This window comes from Micromys minutus (assembly GCF_963924665.1).
Source record: "Micromys minutus genome assembly, chromosome: 4".
In the NCBI taxonomy this organism is placed as follows: domain Eukaryota; kingdom Metazoa; phylum Chordata; class Mammalia; order Rodentia; family Muridae; genus Micromys; species Micromys minutus.
The window spans coordinates 49,368,014-49,391,007 of NC_137973.1; the positions used below are offsets into that span (position 1 = coordinate 49,368,014).

At 41.9% G+C, this 22,994-nt stretch overlaps 1 protein-coding gene across 4 annotated transcripts in view; it reads right to left on the bottom strand.

Moving 5' to 3' along the window:
* CDC14A (cell division cycle 14A) overlaps positions 1-22,994 on the bottom strand; it is a gene marked incomplete at both ends in the record, with an annotated part of 147,093 nt that overhangs the window by 1,051 nt on the left and 123,048 nt on the right. For 2 of the 4 annotated variants that reach the window (XM_080915388.1, XM_080915391.1), the window contains 4 exons: positions 17,136-17,607; positions 18,194-18,316; positions 20,571-20,618; positions 21,822-21,934. In XM_080915388.1, coding sequence (XP_080771514.1) covers positions 17,136-17,607; positions 18,194-18,316; positions 20,571-20,618; positions 21,822-21,934 — 756 coding nt within the window. Of the gene's footprint in view, positions 1-17,135; positions 17,608-18,193; positions 18,317-20,570; positions 20,619-21,821; positions 21,935-22,994 lie in introns of those variants that run through there. The other 2 variants (XM_080915390.1, XM_080915389.1) reach the window with 2 other exon arrangements.

Sequence of the window (22,994 nt, forward strand, 5' to 3'; positions counted from 1 at the left end):
GCAGCAGAAAGCGCTCTGAGTAGCACGTACGGTTGCACAGGATACACTAAGCATTAGCAGTCCTTTGCAGTTCCTCTCGCCAAACACCTAGAGCAACAAAGACTTCCTGCTTCTTTACAAGATACTTTCTCTTCTCAAAAATTCTCAAACCATTCTGCAGTACTTTGCTAACAAGATGCAATTTATTATTTTATTTATAGATCTTACTAATTTCAATACTGGTCCATTTTGGTGGTGATAAAACTATTAGTCACACGCACGAGCACACACACACACACACACACACACACACACAAACACACTTTCCAAAGAACTTTGCCATTTACTAAGTATGTTAACCTAGCTTAGCAGTTTACTTAGATAGCAATATTCACAGTGTGAAATTAACGTTGTGTTTCACCAGCGAAGGACGGGGGGGGGGGGGGGGGGGGGGAGAGGTGGGTCTCTGGTCTAAATGACGTTCCAGATCAAGAACACTTAGAAAAGGGGAAGGGGCTTATCAAGTTAAACCTTCTTACCTGGGGGGTGTGGTTTGTAGTAAAGCTTTGAAAGGAGGGAGATGATAAAAATTAAGCACCATAATATAAATAGTGACCTCACAGAGGGAATGTCTGTCACAGAGTGGGATAATGCTAGCAGAACCTCAGCTCATAGGACAGCAGTTGCCATATTAGTGATTATTGCCCTAGCTGCCTTTCCCCCAATTTCTCCTGCAGTCTGAAAGAAACTGAGTCAGAGGCACAGCCAGTGAAGTCTTCCTGTCAGCAAGGACATTACACCTGCGAGTTACAGATGCTGTGTCCTCCAGAACATTCTACTTGTGCTTTTGTTCTCGTCAGAAAAGTTGCACATGCTCTCACAGAAATTAGAAGTTCCTTAAACAGCTTGTAAATTTACAACAAAGTTGTGTTTGCAAGCAGCCCTTAGAGCCTCGGGGCTTTGACAGTTCCCAGTCAATGCAGATTGCGGCAAACATCAGTCAGTTGACTGAAACTCTCTTCAAGAATTCTCACACAGATATCAGTGAATCCCGTAAATCTATGTGTGTGCTTATAGTTTTCAGTTTAACTCCCTGCAGTCCCTGCGCTGGAAAGCAGAAAAGTTTAGATTGCCTTCAGCTTCTGGTGCTCACATGAAATGCACTCACTGGTCTCCTCATGCATAGCAGAGTCCAGAAACCCCGGGATTCAGTCCAGCTCCAAATATAATTCTCCACGGTCCCTCCCGCTTTGTGCTTTCCCGCACCCCACTTGCTCTCTTGCATTGCTGAACTGGCTCTGCAGATCTCTGCAAACAAATCTGGCCAGAGCAGGACCCTCTGTCCTGCCAATTTTTTTGTTTGGCCAACAACTGTAGATAAATTAGGTAGTGCAAGATGAAGATGCAATTCTGAGACTCTTGGAATGACTCATACCCCCATGGCTTCTTTATAGGGTACAAAAAAAGTTAAAGAAATATAAAAGATCTATAAAAATGTATCTAGACAATTATTGCAACTCCAGTATTTTGTAAAACATTAACTTCCTTTTTATTCTCAATCTAAAAATAAAACGTTTTAATGAAAAAGACTAAAGGGAAAGAAACAGAGCACACGACATCTACTGCCATCAAGACATCACAACTAACACCTTCCTCCTCCGGGGAAGACAGTGCATGGTGAAACAGTAGATTCCTAAGCATTGTGTGCCTGCATCTTGAGGCTAGGTCCAGGGCCCCCGGGGCACGCCGGGCACCTGGGCTCAGCCACAAAGACCTTGAAGAAAACCATCAGTACACATGTGGCTTCTCAACACAAATGATGGATAACTAAGCCTCCTCAGCTGCTTTTGTTTTTTTAAACCAAAAACAAAGCCAGGCTCTGGACTCCTTGAGCAGACACACCAACAGGACTGCCAACTGTACAGAGTATTTTCCAGCTGTGTATGTCACAGTCCAAACTCTGAAGGCTTCACAATCTACAACTGACCATTCACAAGCCAAAAGTCACACCACAACTTTATATGATGGGTGCAGTCAACATACAGGCACAAAGACAGACAGACGGACGGACAACAAAAAATGCATAATGTTACATTCAGGCTGTGTCCATAAACTGTACAGAAAACATAATCTTGTTATATAGAGACCCTATCTCCAACAGACTTCACCATATATATATATATATATATATATATATATATATATATATATATATATATATATAAAATGCAAATTCTTTTCACATGAGGGGTACTCAACCTACATTAACATTGTAGCAAAGATAGTAACCAGTTACTACTTTTTTTTTACAGTAAGAATATTCTTTGTACTTGAAAAACGGTACTAATATTATCATTAACTTTATTAAACCAAATGGAAATAAAACTTTTTGGGGTTCTAAATAAATTAGATAAAATACTTGCAGTTCATTGGTTCTGAGGTACTTACTGAGTACTTTTCTATGTGTCAGACACGTTCCTGTAGTCACTCACTAAGTCCTGTGTGCCACCATTTCACAGATGAGGAAGCTATGGCACATAGCAGTTATTTGGCCCAGGTTGCTTAACTAGGAAATGAAGGAGTCAGAAGCCTGTGAGCCTAGCTCTAAGGCATAAACATGGGCCACTGCATAGTTCCTCATGGGAACTTCAAACATCTATCCTGTAATCACTACATATTCCATTTAATAGGCTCTTTTACCCTGATGAGAACAAAAATATATAAATTACAAAACATTATATGGATTACATTAAAGGAGATAGTGCATTTTAAATTATTTTTCATCAGAACCACATTTTTAAAAAAAGTTTATTATAAAGACACCTACATGGCCATGTGTGGTGGTACATGCCTTTAATTTTAGCACTGGGGAGTCAGAGGCAGGAAAATCTCTATGAATTAGAGATCAATCTGGTCTACACAATGAGTTCCAGAACAGCCAGGACTACACACAGAGACCCTGTCTCAACAACAACGAAAATCTACACTTAGGGTATTCTTGTTAAATAATGCTTTAATTCTGCGTGGACAGTGTGGGTTTTTTTTTTTTTTAATGTTTTCCTGTGTTAATGCCAGTGTCTCTGTAATGAATAAATAAAGATAATGGTAGAGATAACGGGACAGTCATGAGACATGAGGTGTAAAAGTTATTTTATATTCACAAGTGGTCACATAACCAAGATATTGAATCTCGAGTTCCTTTGATCAGTAAATTCCATGGGACTATCAGACTAGATAAAGTCTCTTAGGAATACATGTCATTATTATAGTATGGAGTCTATAAAAAAATATGCAGAAATATCCGACCTGGGAAACAAGGGTAAAACTTATTGCCTGATACAAATGTTTTATGTCAAAATACAAACTTCCATCACAAAACTGCATTCCCTGAAAGCAGGAAGGTTTGACATAAAACAGTGTTAGGTAAAAAGATCAAGACTGCTTGTTCTGTTCTGGAAGCTCCCTGCTAATCTGTTTTGGCAGATATACATCGTAACTTTTAAAACTTCAGCTCGTCTGGAAGTGTTTCTTTCTTAAACAGCCCAGCTACTTAATCTCGGCGGGGAAATGTCTTATAATTACAGATCTGCATACAGTACAGATAGTCAGTAAATGCAACTATAAGCTGCTTGTCAACACAAACAATAAGAATGGCCAATTAACATCCTGACCTGAGATGCTACAGCGGTATCTCCTGTTCAGTTACTTTGTGTCCAAGCTCTGGGGTTAGCACCCTGGGAAGCCAGAGCCCTTTCTGCAACCATGTGGCCTTTTGCTATAGTGGATTCAGTCTTTTGCTACACTGGATTTCTATTATGTTTTTGTATTTCCCCGAGAAAGAAACACATGGCCTGCTTATTATCCCCAGTGTGATTTCTAACTATGAGGCAAAATGTACCAAAGGAAAAAAATACTTTATTTTAACCTTTTAGGTAATTAAAAAAACTATGTGTCTGATAATGTGAGGTTTTATTTATACCCTTGCATCCAAAGTATTTTAGAACAAGTGAACACTGGGAGAATTTTAATCTACCGCTCACTTTATGTTCCTGTTTATGTTCCTCCCTTATATCCCTTTCAAGTCTCTATAACAGCTTGAAGCTTTCTGCACTGCCTAAGAATCAACACACTGATACATATTCCCACAAATGAGGCTTCTCAACACTCTAAAGAATTCACTTCTTGTGACAGAAGAATTTTTTCAGGGACAGTAGATGAAAGTCCACTAGAGACAGCTTCATGGTCAACACAAAACGCCTTAAGCGCTGTGACAAAATGGGCTTTGAAGGAGGCATGCACGGTCTCCTTGTACCCCATCTATTCCAAGTGCCCCAAGCTGGAACAAGACAATTCTCGGTTAATTAAAACATGATGTAAAATATTCTTTTACCTTCCTACATGGCTTTTAATAGACTCTTTTTTTTTTCTGGGGGAATTTAATATAGGCTTTCCAGCAATCACAAAGAGTTCAATTGTTCGGTGACAGATTGTTGACAGCCCCCTTGACTCAGTCAACCATGACTTGAGTGTTTTCAGTTCATCCGAACACCAAAATTATATTGATGTCAGCTTGTTTTAAATTTATTTTCTATTATAGTTAAAGCCATATTTCTTAAAAAAATATAGACAGCTTCCAGATGACTTTATACTAATGTTAAAGCCGAAAACTTGGTTCTCTTTTGATTATTCACACGCCAGCAAGGCTAACGGGGTGTATGGGCGCACAGGCTCATTTGCTTAACACGAGCACAGATACAGTATCCAACATCCAGCTCAACGCTACTTATTAGGCACTTCTTATTCTGAGGGGCTTTGGGACGCAGCAATGCTCCAAGCAGCCTAAAAGCCCACAGAAGAAAGAAAAGGGATATCTGACTGTATGGCAGGTGTGTGAACTGTCGTGTGAGTTAAGGAGCAACAGGCTTTCCACCTGGACCAGTCACAGATGTGTCATCCAAAGAACCTGTTTCATCAGGCCTGAAAATATAAAACCAAGCAGAGAAAAGAAAAGCCACAACGCAAATGTCGTGTGCTCAGCTTCAGGGTCAAGCGGGGCATAAATACTGAATGCCAAGGTGCTGAATGGGAGGTAAGCAACAAGGCCCAGGGATTGATGGAGAAGGGCCTTGAATGACAAGCCAAGAGATCAAGAGTTGGCCCTGTAGACAGAGCAGGACCCCTGAACAATGGCAGATGCATATGACTTGATCAACTCTGTCTCAGAGACTAATGTGGATAATGGTGGAGGAGAAATTAAAGGCAAGAGATGCCCAATGGTGGGAAGTAAGTACAGAGGGACTATTCTATTGATATCTATTGAACTATCTCATAGTTCACCAAGACCATGATGGGGCCTGGAGGCAGCTGTGGCAGACCCAAAGGCTTCCTAAGTACTGTTATCTGTGTAAGGATGCACATTCCATGGGAATGCCTTCTGCATATGAGGTGGTTACAGTACAAATCAGCCTCCTACATAGAAGAGGAGTCTGGGGAATGGGGAGTGAGAGAGAATTTCAAATTCTTGAGAAAAAGAAATGACTTTATCAGTATTTAAAACTATGAAAATATATAATAAATAAACCTACAATAACTAGGTAACCCTATCCAAAAGCCAGATATCATGAGATATCCCAAAGTTAGATGTTATGCTTTCTACCTGATATATGTCTCACCTCAGGTTTACCAAGCAATTCTGTATGGATCCAAGGGGCTGACATCCACGAGATAGGAGGCTCTCTGTAGGAGAGGACTGATGTAGGCCAAACGAGCAAGGCAGGGTGACTTCTGAAAAGGCCCTGATTGCTATAGTTGAGTGTGGCCAAGAAAAGCTGCACAGGAGAGTTTGAGAGGCAGAGGGAGGGGGGAGGGTTGAGTAGGCTGGGAATACAGCAGGTAAGGAATGGCAGATGGGTGGAGCCGGAGGTGTTCGAGGACACGAGAAACTGCCTGACAGAATCGGAAGATGGATGCTCACAAGCACAGGGCAATGAGCTTTCAAAGCTAATCGGATGCAGCCCAAAAGGCCCTAAGATGGGGAGCCACAGACATAACATCAAGATGGACCAGCAAGCTATGCTCCGAGTGACCTCCTCCGTGCACAAATATTAAATATTTGTGAACTATAAGGAAGAAAATGAAACCGTGGCAGGACTCAAAGCAAGATCAACATCCTTGTGACCTGGAAAGGAACCAAGCCTCAGTGGTAGGCCACTGAGTACAGAACTGGAGACAAGCAGAGGTGACCAGCTGTTCTGTTCTCAGGGACGCAGGCAAAAAGGACACACAAGGACTCCAGGCTTACTGCCAAGATTGGCTCAAGCTCTCCCAGCTGTGAAAGGGGACTGTGGAAGCCATGGCCACTGTCCTCAGACCAGGGCTCATTCATAGTCACATCCATGCCTGAGAAGCAAGCCTGGGCCCAGATCACTAAGGCAGGAGCCTGGAGTCATTCATACCTGTTTCTAAACTGAAAGACCACAAGAATCAGCAGATCCCACAGAAAGCATAAATTAGTCACCTCCGATTTCACCACTGCATAGCAAAATAGCACATTGGGTGCCACAAATAGGCCTAATTCTTACATAAATAAAACAAAACTTTGGAAAAGAAAAGAATCATGATGAAGAAGCAAAGCAGACAAACAAAACCCTCCCACCTGGGACTGGTGACAATGAGCGATGTGTCTGTCAAACATCAGGATCTGAATGCAGGTCCTCAGCATCCATACTTAGGACGGGTACAGTGTAACCAAAGCACTGGGGAGGCAGAAACAAGGAGATCCCTAGAGCTTATGACCAGTCAGTCTTGTCAAATCAGAGAGGGCCTCAGAGGCCCTGCCTCAAAAGAGAAGGTGGAAACTGAGAAAAACACCTGTTGGGTATTGGTTCTAATGCTTTGAATAAATCAGTCCCCTTACTAACTACCACTACAGATACTAGACATCACACACACACACACACACACACACACACACACACACACACACACATTCAGAATGCTAGAGCTTACAAGGAAAGTGACAGAGAGAACAGACAAGGCCACATCCAAGACCAAGTCTCCTAAGAAGAAATGCAAAGCCTGAGGAGAGGCTGAGCATCTGAGACCTCAAGTCATGGGGAGAATAAAAACCACACCGCAACAGGCCGGCCCTGATTCAAACAGATGTCTGTAACAACAAAGAGATCAGAGATTCCTATCTAAGAAAGATGAAGTCATTGAAACCATTGCATCAGATGCCATAAATAGGTAGACTCTAGAAAGCACATATGTTAAAGACAATTAATGCCTGCCAAACAGAGGAGGAAGTAAATCACTGCATTAGTTAGAGCTCAGAACTGAAATATAAAACAAAGGTCAGAAATACTGAGGATACATCGACAGGAGTCCGCATAAATACCCTGAGCTCACTTCCCTCTCGTGATAGGGACTTATAGAAGGTACCTTCACACTGGATGGGTACCTTCACACTTTTCTCTCCAAAGTTTAGGGGGAAAGTAAGAGGAAGGCAGAAAAGAAGTATCTAAAAAGTTAGCAGCTGAGAAGTCTAGATAGCCATGAAAGCCATCAGAACACGAGGCAACCAAACAGCAATGGCTGTCAGGAGTGTAAGCCTAGACGTGGCACAGACACCAGTGAGTTTTAAAGCAAAAGAAAAAAAAAATCATCTCACACACAACCCTTTGAAACAGTCTACTGGGAAGTGGGTGTTTTAAGTGGAGGGTGGCAGTGGGAACAGAAAGGCCAGGAATGAAGGCTGAAGATGATACAATGTGTATCTCTGTCTGACTTTGCTTCAGGAGAGCAACACTGAGCCCTGAAGTCAGGATTTATACATTCCATACAACATTTTTTAATTGTTGAGCTTTATATACATATACAAGACACTAACTTTCTTTTATTCCATGCTCCTAAAATATGAATAAGATAAAAATAAATGCAGCATCAAAGTCATACTCATTTCTATTGACCTAACAGATTTGTTATTATTAAGTAGAAAATGGGTACAGCCAGGTCAGGTGGCCCAGACCTGTAATTCCCCCTACTATAGGGGGTCCCACGTTTAAGGAAGGGGTGGCTGGGCTACAGAGCAAGTGCAGGCCAGCCTCAGCAACTTAGTGAGAACTGCTGTCAAAAATACAAAGTGAACAGGGCTGAAGATACAACTAGTCAGTAACAAAGCATTTGTCTAGCATGAGTCAGGCTCTAGAACATTCTTCCATAACAGAAGGTAAAGAGAGAGAGAGAAAGAAGATGAAGAAATGAATAAGTAAATTCAAGTTTAATAATAAAGGCAATTAAGAGAATATAAAGCACCTCAATGCCATACCCCACCCCTTTTTTTGGTAGCAACTTTGCCACTTTCTGCAAGTTCTGTATTTGAAGGGTGCTTTCAAGTGGAGAGATAAAAATAGCTGTCAGGCTTTATACAAAAAGTTAATGTAAAACACTGCTTGACACTGGAGACTTAAATCACAGCTAGGTACATCTGCAAACACTGCACTAGCTGTTTGCAAATCTAAAGGCATCACCTGCTTCTTGCTGACCTTGAAACAATGATCTCCAAATCCCGATCCCAGGGGTGGAGAACGCAAGAGCTGCAGGGTCTCAGGGTGGACCACCTAAGACGTGATTTAATGCTCTATTAAATGCTCTATCTATTACTAGGGCCTCAGTATACACAAATCCAAAGAAAGGTCAAAAGAAAGAGGAATAGTTGGGGGTAAGGGGGAATCACAACAATTTAGAAACAACAAAAGTTTAGAAATGTAGAATTATCTTCACTATTAAATCCACTAACATTCAATTAAGCAACCATGAATTCAAAATATTTAATACAATTCATCTTTAGTTTGTCATTTATTATGTTAGAAAACCGTTCACAATGATTCAGTGACTAAATATCACATTTAAAGTGAGGAAGGGGGTCATTATTTTCAAAACAGAGTGGGAATCGAGCTGGAATCAGGAAAATCCATTACATGCTACTGAAATGGAGGATTTTATCAGGAGCCTCATGGCCACTGAATCAACCAATAAACTGGTCACTATTGTCATCACTAATGATGTTTCAAACTAACAACGAAATGTTAACATAATTACCAATTACTCTGGCTTTTCACCAAACAAGTTTTGTACAAGGATCAAATCAATAATTTCATATCATTCCAAGCCCTACTTTAAGCCCCGATTACTTCTAAAGTGCACCTACATAGTCTGCTTGATGGCAGAAGGGCCTAGTGACACACTGGCTGCTCCGATGAGGGTCTTCTCAACAAAGGGCGGCCCAACCCAGCTCAGTGGAAAATGTGTGTTAGCCTTGGGGGCAGAGAGCTGCAGTCCAGTCAAACTCATCAGAGTTAGCATAAGAACATCAAGACCAGCCAGGCATGGTGGCATGGCTGGCCATCCTAACACTGAAGCAGAAAATCCGCAGTTGAGCTAGGCTGGACTGCATAAGGAAGACCCTGTTGGGGGCAGTGAGTAGGAGAGAGTAGAGGGAGAAGGGAGGAGGGAGGAGAGGAGAAGGATGGGAGAGGAGGAGGAGAGAGGAGGAGGAGGGGAGAGGAGGAGGAGGGAGGAGGGGAGAAGGAGACAGCAGTGGTGACTATGAAAAAGGGGAAAAGTCCTTTCAGTTTGACTTCAGACTTTAAACCAAGCAGGTTTTTTAGCTTTTTATTTATGGTATCTGTCTGTGAACATGTTAAAAACCCTGAATTTCAAGAAGTTCGTGTAATATCCATATAAAGAAAGTTTCAAATTAGGATAATTTGATATACATGGACAATACATAAATATTGATGTTCATGTATAGAATGGCAGCACACTTTATGTCAATAAGAACAAAGTACTAAATATTCACCATGAATAGACACACAAGCCAAAAATGGGAATCTCTAAGTGAAGTCAGTTTATTTCGAAGAACTTCTCGAAGGAGGAGAAGGATACAGACATCTTTAAAGAGGAAAAATTGGTGAAAAGAGCAAAGGTCTGAAGCCAAGAATGGGTGACAACAGAAGAGGGGCAATGGAACACCAGGTAAAAGACAATACATAAACGGAACAGGGATTAACTGGCTCTTTACCAGGAACGTCGGCCAATTCTAAAGTATGAGCTAAAAGAGACTGAGTTGAGATCATAAAAGATATCACACAACACAGGAAATGAGAGAACAGCAGAACCAAGAATACTGGGAACATTCTAGAAACACTGAGTGCCATCACCAGTGGACCTTACAACCTGCAAGACATTGCCCCGCAAATGTGTGAAAAGTGGGGTTTGTGGGATGGTGCCCCGCAGATGTGTGAAGAGTGGGGTTTGAGTAAACAACAAAAAGGCCTAATGCAGACTAAGGTTTCAGGAAAATCACCAAAATGATTTCACTAGGTAACACCCAACGGCCCTTCTAGAAACGCCTACCACAGGAAAGCTGATCAAACACACTTAGGAGCCCAACTGCTTGTTCTAAAGGGCCGTTCCCACAAAGCAGGAATAATGGAATCCCCAAACTGAAACGAACAATTTCTTGAAATCTTGGAACTGAATGTGCACATTTTTAAAAGTAACAATGCACTCTATTTTACATCTCTTGCTCAAATATCACAAAAGCTCTCTTCCGCACCAATACCAGTAGTATCTCCATCAAATCATATCTTTCTATAGGCACAGTTAAGAACTTTCTGGGGAGTAGAATGGGGGTGGACTTCATTAGCTCAGGAAAAACCAAACTAACACATGGAATTGTGTGAAATTTAAAAGCTTCTGCACTGAAAAAGTAAACAATAGAACCTGCAGAAAGGGAGAAAATCTTTATCAGTTATAGATCTGATAAGGGTTTCATACCCATAAATATATAGAAAAAAACAAAACCCTGAATTATCCAATCAGAAAAATGAACAACACATATTTCTCAAAAGAAATACAAATGACAAAACACATATGGCACATCTAACATCCTTAGCCATCTAGCAACTGTCAATCAAATTCCATGGAGATTGCATCCTCACCTCTAACAGAATGGCTATCATGAAGAAAACAAAAAACAATAAAAGTTGGTGAGGTTAGAAGACACAGCCTTCTACGGTGCATGTGCTGGCTCATTAGATGTCAACCTAACACGACTTAAGTTATTTTGGAAGAGGGAAACTCAAGTAAGAAGATGCCTCCACCAGATTGCCCTGTGGAAAAGCCTGTGGTGCATTTTCTTGATTGATGATTGATGTGGGAGGGCTCAGATCACTGAGTGGTGCCATCCCTGGGCTGGTGGTCCTGGGTTCTATAAGAAAGCAGGCTGAGCAAGCCATGAGGAGTAAGCCAGTAAGCAGCACCCCTCCATAGCCTCTGCATCAGCTCCTACCTCCAGTTTCCCTCCTTATCTGAGATCCTACATTGACAGTCCTCAGTGATAGGGTCGGGTAGGGTAGGATAGGATAGGATAGGATAGGCTAGGCTAGGCTAGGCTAGGCTAGGCTAGGCTAGGCTAGGATAGGATAGGATAGGATAGGATAGGATAGGATATGATAGGATAGGAAAGTGTGACCTGAAACAAACCCTAACCCTCCCCAGGTTGCTTCTGGACATGGTGTTCATCACAGCAACAGAAAGCAAACTAGGACAGTGGGAATGGAAATTAGTGCAGTCACCATGGATACTGGTAGAACTGTCACATGACACAGCTATGCCACAGAGATGCTTGCACGCCCGTGTTTACTGCAACATCACTCACAGCAGTTAAGATACAGAACCCAACATGGGGCCTACAGTTCAGTGAGTGGATCAAGAAAACCTACTATATATACACAATGTAGTTTTACTTAGACATAAAGAATGGGAACATGTCGTTTTCAGGAAAATGGGTGAAACTGAAGATCATGTTAAGCAAATGAGGCTAGATTATTGAAGATGAAGGTCACCTTTTGCCTCATATGTAGATATTTATGTATGTGACATGGACGTAGAAAACTATTTAGAGGGAGGGAGAGAATTGCTGGGAAGGAGGAGGAAGGAACCAGAGAATGTAAAGGAGAAAAAGGACAAATCATGTTTTCTACACACACACACACACACACACACACACACACACACCACATGCACACACCACATATACACACATGCATGCATGCATTCATGTACTTTATGAGAGAAGAGGGAATACTTGGAAGGAGAAGGAAGACCAGTGAGGAGGTGGGAGGAGGGAGGAAGGGTACAAAGGAGCTTGTTCGGGGTATGAATGTAAGCAAGGCACAACAGCAGACATACAAAATGTCACAACAACACCCATTATTTTGTACACTAGAAAGAGTACAATCATGTGTCTGGACACAGTGGCACATGCATTTAATCCAAGCACTCAGGAGGCAGGGACAAATGAGTTCCAGGTTAGCCTCATCTAAAAGTAAAAAGATAAAGAGTTCCAGGCCAGCCAGAGATACATAATTATAATTATTTCACAGAAGAGAAGCAAATATTTTATTCTCAAAAGGGGGACAACATTTGAAATGTAAACAAACAAAATAATTAATTATAAAAACATAGAGGAATTATTGTAATAGAAAACATTAACTTTCCAGCCAAACCACCATTCCCACTGGTCCCTTTTGCTTTAAAATCCCTCGCGGCTCCTTCTCTATTCCTCTATCCTAGGTTGGCCTCAGCTTAACCTCCCAGTCTGCTCTTTGGTATGCAGGCCTTCAGTCTTGGGGTACTCACAGCTATTAATAGCAACCTTACTGACAGCACCAAGCACTGGTGGTAAGTAAGCATTCACACAATACTTCAATCTTTTTTTGTCAACCAAACACAGTAACCGTTCTGTTACAAGAGACATCACGGCATCAACTTCAACACTCAGTAAGTCAACGGTCAATTTCAAAGCCACAGTCGTATTTCTGTATCTTAAATATTCCTGTAATATTGTGTAAGCTTCACACAAACAAGAAAATTGGATTTGCTTCTGAGAGTTGTTATTACACTGTTTCCCCGAGGCTCAAAGAAGTTAAATGAGTTGCCAAACACCTCCATAAGTTAATGTCAGAAACAGAACTTGAAGCCAAGTCAACTTGTTTTCGGAGCATGAGAACTCAACCACAGCACTAAAGCTACTCTGTTCTTATTTTTCCCATTCCCCAACCTCTGGCCTTCACTACAATTGCTTTCAGGCTCCTATTCATCCTGCAAAGCCCAAATGACTAAGACATTAACCTTTCCTCACAGCTTCCCTGCCCCATTCGCGGGTGGAGAGAGAGAGAGAGAGAGAGAGAGAGAGAGAGAGAGAGAGAGAGAGAGAGAGAGAGAGAGAGAGAGAGAGAGATTGATTAAATATCTATCATTTATATCTCTATCTTTGTAACTGCTGTAACAGTATATATACATCATGAAGCCATCAAAATACTATCTTTTGGATTCACACTGCCCAACAATGATTCTTTTATCTGTTCATAGGACAATCTTGGGCAAAAATGTTAATCTCTTTGCCCCTTGAGATTTTTATGTACAAAAGAGAAGTAATCATTTTAACCATACCCACCCATTTAAACATCCATCCATCTTTTTATCCACACAACACATACCTGCGGAGTGCCTACTATATAACAGGATCCAGGTGTGTAACCATGGCAATGAAAGTACCATCTCTGCTCCCACAGTGCTTAGAGCCTACAGGACAATGAAATCCATGGTACTGAAAGAAGCTACAATAAAGACCAAAGTGGGCTGCAGAGCAGCTTACAGGGGGAAACATCAGGCCCCACAAAGACTTGGGGGTCAGGTAAGGACAGAGTGATGACTAATAGTTCAGCGAAATGTCATTAAAAATATAACATAGCAAATATTCAAGACAGTTACCACAAGCAATTTCAACTTAATAAAACACTTCCACCCCACCCACGCCCTCGTCACATGTCCCCCGTTCCTTAAGCACTTGAGAACTTCTCTGTCAGGAAGCAAATCGGTTTCTATGTGGGGGTCACCAAAAGTGCCACCCTGTGCTTTTGCTCTGGACAGCACAGACAAGGCTAACCCTATAGGTCAAGATAATGAAAATAAAATCTGACTATCACTTAGCGCTCTTAGCCACGAGGATTCCTTAACATTTATTCCTGTTTTCCATGTTAAAGCAGTTAATGACAGAACAAGGAAATCATTTTTACATTTTTCTGGGGGCTGAGCTGCAGCAAAAAGTGAGTGAGCAATTGCAGCTTTCAAAAGAGATGCTAATTGTAGCTTTTAAAATATTAGACTCCCTCTAAACACCCCCCTCCCCGCAATCCTCCAAGAGTTTCTGGGTCTTTCTTAAGGGTACAGGAAGATTAGTGCTCACACTTCATTTTCTTACTCAGGAAGTTCAAAGTGGGTTGTGTGTGTGATGGGAGGAGATGCACCTGTCATGGTGTGTGTGTGTGTGTGTGTGTGTGTGTGTGTGTGTGTGTGTGTGTGTGTGTGTGTGTGTGTTTTCAGAGGACAACCTTGGGTGTTGTCCTCACCTTCCACCATGTTTTGGGATGTAGTCTTTTTGTCACATGTTAATGAGATGTATAGGCCTGCTAGCTTTTGGAAATTTTCCTGTCTCCCATCTCACCCCAGGAGCACTGAGATTACAGATGTGCACAGAAGCATTCAGCTTTTACAATGGTTCTAAGGGTGTGAACTCAGGTCTACATGTTTACATGACCAAGTGCTTTATTTCCCTTAAAAGGCTTCTTTTGAGTGAGTCAGTCCTGCTTGTCCTGTTCCCAAATCCCCACTTATTTCCAGAGAAAGTGGAGACCCCCAAGTTTATTTAAACTTCCTACCATCTTAGCAGGGGGAGAACTGAAGCCTCCACAGCAGAAGGCTTCAGAGACAAAGAAAAAGAATGGGGAGGTTGGCACAGGAGATCTGCTCTCCTCGCAGGGTGAAAGAGCAAAAAAGGGACACCATACTGCCACTTCTAGTCATAAAGGCCTTTCTCTGAAGTACAACAGTAAAAGAAGTGGAGAGAGTTGGCAACTCAGCTCCCACATTTTATAATTAATTACTGAAAAATTACCCTACCCTGGCCACAAAGAGGGACGTGGAGGAGGAGGACAGAGGAAGGGTGAAAAGAAATAACAGAGCAGAGCATGGAATGAGGCCAAAGTTCACTGTGTAAACATCTTGGGTGCAGAAGGAATTTCTATTGAGCAAAGATTCCCCTCCCCTACAGGAGAAGCAGAGAAGAATAGAGATCCCATTTATCCCTCCTAAACAGAGATCCCAGAAGGTAAGACCTTCCTGACAATTTTCTGATTCTTCTAGCATCAAACTTTAAAGGGTGTCACAGGCATTTGGCAGTGCAATCCATGAGCTGTTTGTATCATTATTTATATAACACTTTTCCTGGAAATAAAAAGATCCATAGTCAGTTCTAAAAAAAGAGGCTGATCCACAAAACAATTCATGAGCATATCAGATGAAGTCAATTCACTCTATAATGTGCTGGCTGCGTCAGCACTGTTGACAAAGTTCAAATACACTGCTCTCTCCCACCCCTCACCTATCCATGAACCCCTCTGTGCTCCACCCCACCCAGTCTCATGGAATTCCACACGTATGATAACAAATTTCCTCAGTTTGTCTAAAGAGATTAGAATATGATCAAAACAGGATCAAAGAATTGGCAGAGGATTAATTGGAACCCTGGTCTATAACAAAATCTAGAGATGTCCTCTTCCAGCATCTGCAGGCACTACATACATGCACATGGCACACAGATACATACATACATAGGCAGCATACCTGTCCATATTAAATAAGCATAAAAGTTACTATTTTAAATAATGGTGAAATTTTTCATAGACATAAAATCATACATGGAAAATTACACATGCTAAAATTTCTCTTAGGGAGAGGATTGTATATGGACTATAGAAAATCAATTTTTGAAAAGAAGCTTGCAGTACAAATGAATCCAGAGAATCTACACATGAAGACAAATGCATGCTTATACACACACATACACACATAAACATATACACAAACACACATACAAGCACACATATACAAACACACATGCACATGCATACACACATATATATATATACATGAGCACACATACACACAAACACACACATGCACACACAATACATACACATACAAACACACACAAAAACACATATACAGGAGAACACACACACAGTACATTTTTATTTTAGGGAACTTATTCATATAGGCTAAGGAAGCTGGGTCCCAACATAGACTAATAATCATGGAGCTGTGTTTTACTAAATGGGCCACAAGCCACAAACTACTCTTCTCTTCCTTACCTCACTGCCCCTGTAGAACTCTGTCTTGTTCTGATGATTGGCTGAGCAAATGGCTCAAGAGCAGTGTGGGCAGTGAATGTAGACACAGCCCTCCCAGGGAACCAGGCTTGCTCCTGCAAGAGAGCAACCAACCTGTCCCCATCACACTTCCTGATACATTGTATATAGTTCTCCTACTTGGCCTTTTCACTCTCTCTAAAATGAAACAGATTTCAGTGCCTCTTGACATAATCAAAATATTAAATTTTTAGTGGAGACTTGACCAGTAAATATTTACTCCAACGGGGCTAGTAAAAAGAGATCCTGGTGACTAGGTAAAGAGCTCTTTGACAAAAAATGTTTGCAGCTCTCACTTGTCTCTAGAAGAGAGGCAGCTAATTTTAAATGTCTTTCTAGAGACTCTACCTTTTTATACCCTGGAAGTCCAGGACCTACCCACTTCTAGGACTTCCTCTTTTCTTTCCTTCATTTGCCATGTCATGAAGAGTGGGTCAGCTCCTTATAGAAGGCCTGATGCTCAGCTGTGGGAAAGCTGTTCTTATAGGCTTCCCACATTTGTTTGCCCCAATTCTGACCATGACTTTCAGAACAGGGAGACCATCACTCAAACCACCCTAAGCAAAGCAAATGCTATGGACGTGCCTTGCCTGGTACCACGCATTCAGAATTGTTGGTGAACTTAACTAAAAGATAAACAAAGCCTACAGTGTCTGTGATCGATGGAGTGAAAGCTGTCTCCCTTTTAAGAGACTTCAGCAGAAGGGAGGGGGAGGGAAAAAAGGAAGGAAGAAAACCCAGTTGAAACTTGGCATTTACTTGAAGAGGAGCCAGCAGAATGTAGCACATGGACAGTTGCATCACACAGAGGGAAGGTGTCGATCAGAAGGCTTCCTTGGCACTATTAAATTTTTTTGGTGGTGGCCTCGGCTGGGAAGGCAAGGTACAGAAGTTGCATTCAGGGTTCTGAGGACCGACAGGTGGTGTCTGTGAACTTACAGGTATAGAACGGCTCAGGAATCTCACTGAGGAGGAAGACAGTGCCCCCGGGAAAGAAGGTCTAAGGATGGTGGTATGTTCCTCGGGCTTGGCGTTTGGGGGAACTGAAGAGCTGTTCAGGTTGCCCCCAAGACCGCTGCTGCTGCTGCTGCTGTTGCTGCTTCTGGTGTACTGGTTGTTGTTGAGCTCAGGGTAATTTCTGCCAGGTGTCTGGGTACTGCCATTCAAGAAGCCGGTGAACGGGCTGGCTATAAAAGCGGCCTTGGTGGGTGATGTGGTCTTTTTGTTCTCAGGTTCTTCTGTCCCAGCGTTCAAGTTCCCTAGAGAACTGGCTAGCCGGGAATTTATGGAGAAGCTAAGAGAAAACACAGGTGGGAAGGAAAAAAGTAGACAACCATGTATACTCCTTTATGTAAACACAGAATCACGGCAATGCAAGGGAGATGGTTCTGATCCAAATAGCTGACTAAATGGCTTCATCACTTTTCTTGACATTAACCTCCATGGCCTTACTTATGCATGTCAAGCTCCTTGGTCAAAAGCCGTGAACCAAGACCCCAGTGTCTGGCTTCAACACTGACTGGTTTTAGATAGAACATTTGAGAACTGCATCTGCCAGAAGCAAAGAGTAACTAACTATAGGGGGAGTCTGCAAGCTGACTCAAGTCCAAGATTTAGCCCTAGATGTATTCTAGCATATGCTGATATCCAGCAAAATGGAAAGTGACTAGAAGACCATAGCTGTTAACATCTAACCAACCCCTCTACAGCCTTACCTCCTGCCAGGGAGGTAGGACAAGGAGCCCCAGAAATAGAGTGGTACTTGGGGTTTCTCTAGTTCTTCCCAGTATCTTCCTCTCATAGATCTGCAGCCAGATTCCTGGCCCGCGGTAGGCTTTTCTTACCTTAGGCTAACACCCTGGAAGAGGTAGAAGAATTACCTTCTCATATTTGCTCCTGAAGGCAAAGAACCTCTGCTTATCCTTTTGGCTGTCACTGAAGGGGACAAACACACTTTGGGGGTCTTCACAGTCGACACTGTTGGTTGTGGTGAAGTACTTAATCTTTGTGGGGGGAAAAGGGACAGAGTGTCACATTAACATTGTGCTACCTAAAATATTCAGCAATGAACAGTGATAAGGTAAATTATGGAGACCCAATGCCCTAAAAGACATGAAAAAAGGGGGAGTCCCATTCAGATTCCCTCCTTCTATTTCAGTTTGCAATTGCCCTATGTAAGGCCAGCATCGTTTTTCATCCTCTTGTTTCTTTCACAACAATTCTCTCTGACAAAATGTAAAACATCTGATACTTCACTATTTAAACCATTTAACCTCTCTTCCATCTCTACAACGTTTAGCTCAAAAGCCTTGGCTTAGGTTATTAAAAAACAACAACAACAACAACAACAACAAAAACTTCTAAAATCTGGCACTACTAGCTACAAGATTAAACCCAAGTAGTTAAGGGCATGGTGACACTCAAGCATCCCTATTCATTTTAGTTGGTTCTCTCCTGCCTGTACACTCCAGGTGAGAAGAAAGGCCATTTATCATCTGTTTGTGCAACTGTATCCATTGCTTTTGTCCAGTTAAGCAAGCAGGAAAGCTGACTAGACATACTAGTCTAGTTGTGGGTTCCCTGACTAGACTATACTCACCACATTGGGTAGTTTGTTTAGCCTTTTTCTTCTGCAGGGCATACTCTTCTCTCCTTGTTTCATTCCCTTCCGCACCCCCTATTCTCAAGCTTCCCACCTGCACCTTAATGGACCATTTGGTTGTTTCCTTCCACAAGGAGGCTTTCCTGAAGCCCCAAGCAGGACAGCAAGCTGTTTCAACAGGCACTCTCCCGGTGCGTTACAGTACTCCATCATCTTGCTTTTGCCTATTTCCACAACCCACTATAAACTCTCTGAGAGTAAAGACTCCTCTCTCATTTCCACTCAGAAGGTCTCAGAGGGTGCTCCATTATCAGGTGGACCCACAGGAGGGGGGGGATACAGGCTCCACTGAGGAGAGCCAGGGCTCAGTCACAGCTTTTGTCCTAGGAACATCCTGTGCTGACGCTGGGTCATGCATGCTCTCTGCTTCAGAAAGCTTTGTTTACTCCCGTCTCCCTAAACACTGCTTAAAGCTTTGTTTACTCTACCCTTTTCTTTATCACCCATCTCCCTAAACACTGCTTATGAGTATCTTCCCCTAAAGCAAAAGTGCTAAAGTTATGCAGGGAAGTGACTCGGGCTTTGGAGACACAAGGACCAAGGAAAGCTCCCAGTGAAGCAGCTCTATGGTTAAAATGTCCCCCTCCAGGAGAAAATGGCAGTTTCTTTGTCCCCTTTAATCAGCAACACTAACTAACCAATCACTTTAGTGTTCTCAGCAGGTGCCACAATGTATTCCTGGACACCAGGGTCCTGTTCCACTTAAGGAGGATCAAAGCACTTTTTTTTTTTTTTTAAGAAAGGAGCACTAATATTTCCTCTTCTCATGAATAATAGAAAGAGGAAAACAACTACACAGAGATAAACAAACAAACAAACAAATAAAAGGCCAGGGTGACAACAAATGAGAAGAGAACAGAGTCAGTCTCTCGGCTGAAAAGAAAGTTGCAGAGCCCCTTGGAGTTTACTAGAGACCAGAAGGTGCTGGAAGCTCAAAGGGCCTAGCGGTCATAACCCCCACACATAGTCTGAGAGCAGGACAGGAAATGTTCTTTTCACAGTAAGCATTAAAAACAGCTTATTTAAGATTTGGAAAAAAGGGTAGTTCGGTAGTTAAGACCACTGGCTGCTCCTGCAGAGCATCCAGATTTGGGTCTCAGAACCCACATGGCAACTCACAACTGTTTGTAATTCCAGGTCCAAGAGATCCAACACCTTCTTCTAAACTCAGCAAGCACCAGGCACACGTGCAGAGTGTATACATATATATGCAGGCAAAACACTCTTACACATAAAATAAAAATAAATAAATCATCTTAAAGTAGGTTAAGCCAGGAGTTTGAATTGGCATTTGGGAGGCAGGTACAGGCTGATCTCTGCCAGTTCGATCTCAGCAAGAGATATGGAGAAAGAGTCCTGGGGGGAGGAGGGGGTCGTATTTTAACCATCAGGGAAAAGGAGGATTTAAAATGCTATAAGCTAGGAAGGGGTGCTTGCTGGAAAAGAATATGCAACGCCCTGGGTTTTATCCCAACTACCAAAATTAGAAAATGAATAGAGAAAGCTGGTATAACATATATTTTCATGGAGTTTGGTTCTTGGAAAACATGTCTAAACAGTTGTATATATTTGCAGTGCCTAATTATGGACAGTACCTGAAAGTCTGGGCCACTGCCCTTTGGTGTCCTTTCATATCATCTGACCTGTGAAAACAGAAGAAGACAAGAGCTCAGGGAACCAGGTTCCCACAGTTAAACCAGGATCACATACAGGCATTTGTGTCAGAGCCATAAAGATACTAAACAAACCATCTAAAGAGAAAAGCCATGTAGGGTAGATAAGGGCGTTCATACGTATGTATCTTTACACTTTATAGAACGTATCCCAACACCAGCAGGCAGTGTTGTTTCACAATGAATGTTACTTACAGCATGTCACTTTTACACAAAAAGAGAAGGGTTTGCTGATAATTCCATGACAGTATTGTGGAGAATGAAGTCTACTCCCTATTTGGAATATCAGAGAATTCAAAAGGAAATTCACATCTAAACATGGCTTCTGAGATCTGAACAAGGTTTGGTCCTTTTGCATATGTATTTGCTAAATTATACTTTCTTTCAATACAATGGCTCTCAACCTTCCTAATGCTGTAACCCATTAATACAGTTCTTTATGTTGTAGTAACTCCCTCCCCCAGCATTTTTGTTGCCGCTCCATTACTATAATTTTGCTACTGTTGTAAATCATAATGTAAATATCTTATATGCAGGATCTCTGGTAAGGGACCCCTGTGAAAGGGTTATTCAACACCCAAGGGGTCTCGACCAACAGGCTGTCCTTTGTTTTCAACCCTATGTGAACAATCACAGGGTTTCAACTGCCCTGTCATCAGATGTCCACTCCCAGCACTGATTTTACTGGGTAATTTCAAACTGCAAATGCAAGATGGCTTATAATTTCTCAGACACCCGGAGGAATCACTTATGCAATCCTCAAAAAACAAAGGTGAAGTTAGGTAGTGGAATACACCAAAACTTGGCCCAACCTTTCTTTTCTTCACACTCTGACTTCCATACAAACCCTGGCACACCCTCGGGGACCCGCCAGAGCACCAGGAACCCTCTTGTGAAACTCCAAATAGAATTTAGAGCAGAAAAGCAGAAATAACTGCTCAACAGCTCGAGGCAAAATCCCAGAGACAGAGATGTAACAACTGTTTCCATAAGTATCTACAGTGTAACTGCCAAGAGAGTGAGACATATAACAGCTGAGGGTGGGGGCAAAAGAGCCATGTGTCATAAAACACAGGTAAACTCAGGATTTGTACAATGATACTCTGAAGGAAGAAACATGTTACCCACAAATGGAAACACTCCATGAACTGAAAGGCTTAAAGGTGACGCTACCTAAATGCACAGGACGGCGAGGAGCGGGGCTGCCTCTGGCTTTTTAAGGCACGTAGCTTGTCTCCCTGCGTTACATTGTTTTTAACTTCCATATCTTCATCTTCAAAATTATTCTGAAAAAAAAGGGGGGGGCATGTCCCATAGAAAGGTCATTACAAACAGTTTAGCTTTATATTGATTTCTTAACAGAGCAAAGATAATCTACAGTTATAGATAAGAGCAAATGATCTTATTTACAAAACAGGAAGTGATCTTACTGTAGATTGAATCACTTAAATGTGTTATAAATTCAGCAGCAAGCACACACTCAGCATTTAAATACATCAGTCAAATTCCAAATCAAAGAAGTGTGGGGCTAGGGGAGTGTCTAAAATATGTCTATGACAATGGGTCAAAACCAAAGAAGACTGTCACGTGAACACATTAGGCTTTGGAAAACAGCCTGATTCAACCCTTACTACACATCACAGAAGTTTCTAGGAGCCACTACCACAAGTGCCGTGACTCGTGAGCATGCGTGGTAAGATAACTGGAAACATCCACACAGTCCGGCGCTGCAGTAGTTAACCCACCAGCCCTCTCGGGAGCTAAAGAGCCAACATCACTCCATCAGAAAAGTGTGTTTCCCTCTGAAACCCCATAGTCTGGAAAGCTGAAGTGGCCGGCTAGCATTTCCCCTTGAAACCTCAAGAGGAAGATTCTCTCTCATGTTAACTCAAAACAAGAGGTCCTGTGGGAAGATAAGAGAGGCAGCTCTCCATTAGCACAACCAGAAGGTGCAGGAAAAAAGGTCTTTGGTTTATTTTTTGCTTCATTATTTTAAAAAAAATAATTTTTGATCTTTAGAAATGTAACAGTGAAACTGACAATATCGTCTGCTCAGAGGTCTGGAGCAAAGAAAAAAAATGAGATATATTCTCATGCTCTAGTTTCATACTTTAAGCCATGGTTACATAATGCCTGAAAATAAATTAATTTGAAAAGTTATATAGCTAAATACAATTTACAGGATATTTAAAATAATAATATGGGGTAGTTTTTTCTTCTTCTTCTTCACTAAGTTACAAATTTTCAAGAGCCATATTTTTGTTGTTGCTATTCTTTGGCTTTGCCTTTTGTCTTTTTTTGAGACACGGTCTAACTAGCTCAGGCTAGCCTTGGGGTCATGATGTT